Source organism: Rhincodon typus, chromosome 26 (assembly GCF_021869965.1).
Source record: "Rhincodon typus isolate 14 chromosome 26, sRhiTyp1.1, whole genome shotgun sequence".
In the NCBI taxonomy this organism is placed as follows: Eukaryota; Metazoa; Chordata; class Chondrichthyes; order Orectolobiformes; family Rhincodontidae; genus Rhincodon; species Rhincodon typus.
This window is the reverse complement of record NC_063357.1, coordinates 22468053-22475433: the sequence shown is the minus strand read 5'-3', so window position 1 is coordinate 22475433 and position 7381 is coordinate 22468053. Positions and strand designations below refer to the sequence as shown.

Here is a 7381-nt window from a genome sequence, read left to right as displayed (position 1 = left end):
GCGTACTGAGATTGTGTGGAGTCCCAGCAGTGTCAGAGATGCCACAATCCTAATCATTAGCAGGACAATCTAGGTCTGATAAAGAGTTTTCAAGACCCGAAACGTTAAACTTGCTTTCTCTCTATAGATGCTGCCTGACCCGCTGTGAACTCAAGCATTTTTTTGTTTTCAGTACAGATTCCAGCATCTGCAGTAAGTTGCTCCTACAAACTAAGTCGAGTCTCAGCTTGCTGTGTTACCAGGAATTCACCGAGTGTAAGTTGAGTCCTCCATTCCGTTGCTCTGCAAGTTACCGCATCTGTCATGAATATTTCGTTAAATTCTAAAAATTGCAGCATAAATTGGGAGCAGCAGTAGAAGTACAGTGGAACCAAAGAATTGACTAACTCTCTGTTGTCACCAGGTGTCAGTGTAACATTTAACGAGAGCAACAGTTTATTGAGAGCTCAGCTGAAAGGGTGTATAAAGTTGATGCTTAACGGCGAGTGGGGAAGCGCTGAGGCACCGGGCGGGATTGCTCTTTGGCTCACACAATTGGGAGGATCCTGTTCTCATCTCGGGTGGCGCAAAAAAAAATGCGGATCCAGCGTAGGCCCTCGGGTAGGCAACAGTTCGAAGTGAGAAGCCAGTGTAAGAGCATGTAAATCTTAACCATTCATTTCCGTGTCTGGTGTTGTTGTTTCAGAAATGCCAAGATGATTGATGCTTAGCGGCAGCTACGTTTAATCTCTGTTTATGTGAGCGTGACACACAGCTCGTGGGTGGGGACCTAACAGTGTGACCTATTCTCGGACCTCCTGATCCGCCCAATGTACGCACTCCGTGAGCGGGGAGTACTTCGGTGGTGAAGCTTCTTGAAGATTGGTGGGCAAAGCTGACGGCTTTTTCTTAACCCCCTTTTTATGAGCCTTGGGGAATGGACTTGCACAGACTCTGTCACACTCGGAGCAACTTCAAGCAAGACAAGTCAAAACGATAAAATTGTCCAGTTTTTACTTTAGCTGGGACAAGCTGCGTGTAGCATGACTACAGAGTGGAATCCCGGAGTTTTCATTGTAGGGCTCTCTTTTGGGGGTTTCAGACTGATCAATCGAGGTCTGGGATATCTCCCGATTCCAGAATCTGCCCTGAGGAACACCTGGAAATGGAGAAACATTTGCACCTCTATGGTTCACAGTATGGTGACAGGCATCTGGGCTATCCTGTGGTAAGCGTCAAACTAAATGTCTCAAATTTGAAACTCCACAATTTCTTGCCTCGTTGTAAATTTTAGATTTTGATCGATGACTTAAGTTTTTTTTGTTTTGGAAGTCGGTGTTCACGGAAAACCATCTTTCATAACACTGTGGTGCAGAGCTGGATATTGGTAGTAGGCTGTTGTGTAACTTTCTTTTTCCATTTGGCTGAACGCAAAGCCTAATTCCACCAATAAATACGGTGAATTCTGACTCTGACTTTTTTTTTTCAGCTTTTATTTCCAGCCGCAGATGGCTGAGGATCTGATCGGTACACATTCCCCGTCCTCTCACGGTCTGATAGCCTTTTCTATAGGTGAGTCCGAACTCGGGCAGGGATTAAGGGGATAAGGATTGTGGCAGGGCTTCCTCTTATTTAACTGATGTCATTAAGTTCTTGCACTTACACAACGAGTTACGCCCCATTAAATTGAAACAGCAGACAATTGTCATCACGTTATACAACTACCATGTGATTTCACTCGCTGAGATATTAGTTGGGAGGGTTTTGAGCATGTGCACTGTTAGCTCGTAAAATTAAAATTAAGGAACACAAGAACAATGGTCGTTTCTGTCTTTCTAGCCTGCTTTGCCATTCAATAGGATCATGGCTAATCTGTGACCCAATTCGATGTCTCTGCCTGGGGCCCATGTACGTTTGCTTTAATAAAATATTGCCTAAGTTTAACAATTGAATTAGCATCGACTCTCATTTGAGGAAGAGAGTTCCAAACCTCCACTACTCTGCATGTAAAAGAGCTTTCTAAAGTGGCCTGTCTCTAATTTTAGACTATTCCCTCTGGTTTTAGAATCTTAAACTACTGGAAATAGTTTAGTTTAAATTAGGACTTAATATTAGGAGCTAGAGTGTAAAGATTTTTTTAAAAATACCTCAAAGGTAGTAATCTCTGGTTTGCTATCAGTGCCATGTGCTAGAGTGAGTGAAAATAATGGGATATGCTTGGCTGAAGAAAACGGATTCTTGGGACTTTAGGAACAGTTAGTGGAACTCGTACAACCAGGACCAGGACCAATGCCCTTTTGGGGTGGGGCTGCTAGGCCTGGTCAGCAGGGTTTAAATTAGAATGGCAAAGGGATGGGAACCTGAAGAGAAAGATAGATGTGAGAGTGAAACAAGAACACAAACCAAAGACAGAAAGGTATGCAACAAAAAGTAGAAAAGAGAGGGTGAGAAACAAATGGGGCCAACATACAAAATAAAGCTAAGATAACTAAGGTTAAAAAGACTAGTCTAAAGACTTTGTGACTTAATATGTGGAGCATTCACAATAAGGTAGATGAATTAGCAGCACAAATAGAAGCTCTCCTGTTGCGATTGCAAGAGACGTATCTGCAGGATGACCAAGGGCTAGTCATTTTATAAGGACAGACAAAAAAGGAAAGGAGGTGGAGTAACATTGTTATTCAAGGAATAAATCAAGGCAATAGCAGACATTGGCTCAAAATCGTGATGTGGACTCTGTATGGATGGAGATGAGGAACACGAAGGAATAGAAAATGTTGGGAGTTATGTATAGCACATCCACCCCAAACAGTCTTAGAAACACATTGGAAAGACATTAAACAAAGAATCAGAGTTGCATGGTGATATATTGGGAAGTGTGGAGGTACAAAGGAAACTGTCTCCTTATACACCAGTTGATGAAAGTGCATGTGCAGCAAAACAGTTTGGAAGGCATATGGTATCTTGGCCTTCATTGCAAGAGGATTGGATTTCAAAAGTAGGGATATCTTGCTACAGTTGTACAGGGCGCTGGCCAGACCAAAGCTGGAGTATTGCATGCAGCTTTGGTCTCTCTACCTAAGAAGTATTATATCTGCTATAGAGGGAGTGCTGCAGAGATTAACTAGGGTGTTACCAGGGGATGGGAGGACTGACCTAATGAGGAGAGATCAGTTTAACGGGGCTTGCGTTCACTACAGTTTAGAAGGATGAGAGAAATCTGATTCGGACGTAAAATTCCAGCACAGCTGGACAAACAATGGGCAGGGTGTATGTTTGCCTTGTTTGGGGAGTATAGAATCAGATGACACATTTAAGACTGAGATGAGAAATTCTTCCTCACTCAGAGTTGTGAACCTGTGGAATTCTCTACCATTAGAGGCTGTGGATGCCGTGCCGCTGAATATCTTCAATAGAGAGATTAGTGTTTAGGTTTTAAAGGCATTAAAGGGTATGGGGAGAAACAGGAAAATGACATTGAGAAAGAAGATGTTGAATGGTCTACTCCCCCAGTTTCTATGTAAGATGTTAGTTTTTGTTCTTAAACTAACCACTTCATTTCCAGCTGGGGTTTTCAAAATTTTCACCATTGCTGAAATGTATCTCAATGTCAGAATGTTGTGTTCACTTTTTAAATAAATTGAGCAATTCCAAAAATTCCCTGAATGTAGCTGGGGTTTGTCACCCACATTCTTCATTAAGATGTCATGAATGTTTGTATCTGAATGATTCACTTGTTGCATGCCACCTCCCACAGATGTCTATGGTATTTCCTGCGTATTTGTAGCAAGAGACACCTGCAGTCCAGGTGTAGGGCAAATCTTTGGCATGAGCGAGTTACCCACAGTACAAAATTAACAGAAAGGTCGACCACCTTTTACAAATGTCTGACAATCCTTTTTGCTTCAATACACTTCTGTCCCTAATATTGCCTCCAAGTTAAGAGCTTTATGACACAGGGTAGGGTGTAACCGGAAGTGAGTGGTTCCTCTAACATCTTGCTTATTCGTAGAATCATGGAATCCCTACAGTGTGGGAACAGGCCCTTCGGCCCAACAACTCCACACCGCGTTTCGCAGCATCCCACCCAGACCCATCACCCATAAACCACCTAATCTACATATCCCTGAACACCTATGGGCAATTTAGCATGGCCAATCCACCTAACCTGCATATCTTTGGACTGTGGGAGGAAACCGGAACAACCGGAGGAAACCCACGCAGAGAATGGGCAAACGCCACACAGACAGTCGCTGGGGAGGGGGAGAATCAAACCTGGGTCCCTGGCACTGTGAGGCAGCAGAGCTAACCGCTAAGCGACCATGCCGCTCCAATTCCCAGTTCCCATGTGATTGCAATTAAAATTTAGTGTCAGCAGAGTGCAAGGGAGACATGTACAAAAACACACTGGGAATATTCTCCAGTGGTGAAACCCACTGTCAGCTATGAGTAGGCTATGAAAAAGTCACCTGCTTAAAGAGGAAGGCTCTGTATTTTGACCAAACTGTTCCTGCTGAACTCCATTGTCATTAACAGAAGTCTCGAGCATGAAGCCGATATGGGTCTTTTTAAAATGAAATTTTGCTCAAATTTCCACATTACACTGATTTCACTCATTTGTGCATACAATCAGAATTTTTTTTTGATTAACTTGGTCAGAGTGCTAAAGATATTGGCATGCATCATGGTTGACACTTTAGTTAGAGGTGAGTTGGGGACATTTCTTTTATTGTAGCACTCGAAGCTTGACACCATCCAAGATGTGGCGATTGGCATCACATCCACAAATATTCATACCCTCCACCATTGACTCTCAGTAGTAGCAATGTGTACCATCTAAAAGAGGTACTGCAAAAATTCACCAAGTCTTCTACCACTACCATCGAGAAGGATGCAGATATATGGGAAAACCACCCAAGTTCCCCTCTGAGCCACACACCATCCTGACCTCGAAATATATCACTGTTCCTTCAGTGTCGCTAGGTCAAAATCCTGGGACATCCCTGAACAGCATTATGGGTCTGCCTACACCAAGTAGACTGTAGCAGTTCAAAAAGGCTTCTCATCACCACCTTGAGGGCAGTCAGGGATAGGCAATAAATCCTTGCAAGTTTGTGTACTTGATTTTGCTAGCTTTGGTGTTTGGTTAAATAGAGCTCTTCATTTCCAGTTGGGGTTGAAAACGTTTGATAAATAGTATCATGATTCAGAATGTTCTGGAATAAAAACAAATTACTGCTGGAGATCTGAAATAAAACACAACAGAAAATGCTGGGAAAATTTAGCAAATAGGTCTGGCAGCATTCATGGAGAGCGAATTAATGTTTCGAGTCCAGTATGACTCTTCTTTGGAACTGAATCACTTCTGAATAAGATTAATCTTAGCCTCAGTGTTAACTCTTTTTTTTTTTTTTTCACTGCAGATGCTGGCAGACCTGCTAAGTTTAGAACGTTCTTTTTCTTTTGAAGAAATACAATTCCAAAATTCCCTGAATGCAGTAAGGATTGACTACCCATGTTGAGTTTTTTTCTTCTTCAGTTTTTAATGAATGTTCGGTCACTGTCCAATGTTGTTGTACTTGCAACTCTTTGGGACATGATTGGACTTGCAGGCTGAAATGCAGTTCCAATATTTGCATTTTATAAGAGTGTCTGAGATCACTATCAGTGAGGATGTTGGAAATGTAGGTGAATTCAAAACCCTGGCATTGGACAGCAATCTAAGATCTGCACACATTTGTACAGTACTGATGCTGCTCTTTAGGCCACTTACTTTCTTCCCTTGATTCACTGTTCCCACAATCCCTCCCCACTTTGCACATCACAACATGTGTGCTCCCCAGTCCCTCCCTCTTCCACTTTTCCTGTGACACGATTCCATACACACCCCAGTCATGGACTTCATGCAAGCTTTCATTCTCCTAGAGATGGTAAGAACTGCAGATGCATTCTCCTACTGCCTGCTGTTCTGCAGTAGAGTTAAACAATGAAAATAGCTAGGCTCCCACACAAGTGCAGAATGCTGACTGGTGCATGCCGCCTTTTAAACAAACTTCAACTGGATGTCACTAGATTCTCTTGCACTGACAGCTTTATTTTGACACAATTTTTACTTTAAAAGTTACATTTTACACAGATATGGCACAGTGGTTAGCACTGCTGCCTCACAGTTCGATTCCAGCCTTGGGTAACTGTGTGGAGTTTGCACATTCTGCCCATGTCTGCAAGGGTTTCCTCTGGGTGTTTTGGATTTCTCCCACAGTCCAAAGATGTGCAGGTTAGGTGGATTGACCATGCTAAATTGCCCTATAGTGTCCAGGGATGTCCTGGCTAGAACACAGTAAATAAGAACTAGGAGTAGGCCGTCCGGCCCTTCAAGCCTGCTCCGCCATTCAATAAGATCATGGCTGATCTTTTCGTGGACTCAGATCCACTTACCTGCTTTCTCACCGTATCCCTTAATTCCTTTATTGTTCAAAAAAATATCTACCTTCTCTTTTAAAAACATTTACTGAAGTAGCGTCAACTACTTCACTGGGCAAGAAATTCCATAGATTAACAACCCTCTGGGTGAAGAAGTTCCTTCTCAATTCAGTCCTAAATCTGCTCCCTCTAATCTTGAGGCTATGCCCTCTTGTCCTAGCTTCATCTGCTAGTGGAAACATCCTCTCTACTTCTATCTTATCTATTCCCTTCATAGTTTTATATGTTTCTATAAGATCCCCCCCCCCTCAATCTTCTGAATTCCAATGAATATAATCCCAATCTACTCAGTCTCTCCTCATAAGCCAACCCCCTCAACTCCGGAATAAACCTAGTGAACCTCCTTTGCACCCCCTCCAGTGCCAGTACATCCTTTCTCAAGTAAGGAGACCAAAACTGCACACAGTACTCCAGGTGTGGCCTCACCAGCACCTTGTACAGCTGCAACATAACCTCTCTGCTTTTAATCTCAATCCCTTTAGCAATGAAGGACAAAATTCCATTTGCCTTCCTAATTACTTGTTGTACTGCAGACCTACCTTCTGTGATTCATGCACAAGGACACCCAGGTCCGTCTGCATAGCAGCGTGCTGCAACTTTTTACCATTCAAGTAATAATCCTTTTTACTATTACTCCTACCAAAATGTATGACTTCATGTTTATTTACATTGTATTCCATCTGCCAGACCTTTGCCCACTCACTCAATGTATCTATGTTCCTCTGCAAAGTTTCACTTTCCTCTGCACACTTTGCTCTGCCACTTATCTTAGTGTCATCTGCAAACTTTGACACCCTACACGTGGTCCCCAACTCCAAATCATCTATTTAATTGTAAATAATTGCGGTCCCAACACCGATCCCTGAGGCACACCACTAGTCAATGACTGCCAGCTAGAATAGCACTCATTTATCCCCAC

General features: G+C 42.8%; 1 protein-coding gene across 1 annotated transcript in view; it reads left to right on the top strand.

The window, feature by feature from the left end:
* The first annotated feature begins 446 nt into the window (after positions 1-446).
* Positions 447-7381, top strand: part of tlcd2 (TLC domain containing 2) — a 62757-nt gene continuing 55822 nt past the window's right edge. The window contains exons 1-3 of the mRNA XM_048612616.1: positions 447-600; positions 686-1207; positions 1469-1551. Coding sequence (XP_048468573.1) covers positions 1023-1207; positions 1469-1551 — 268 coding nt within the window. The 5' untranslated portion in view covers positions 447-600; positions 686-1022. The remainder of the gene's footprint in view (positions 601-685; positions 1208-1468; positions 1552-7381) is intronic.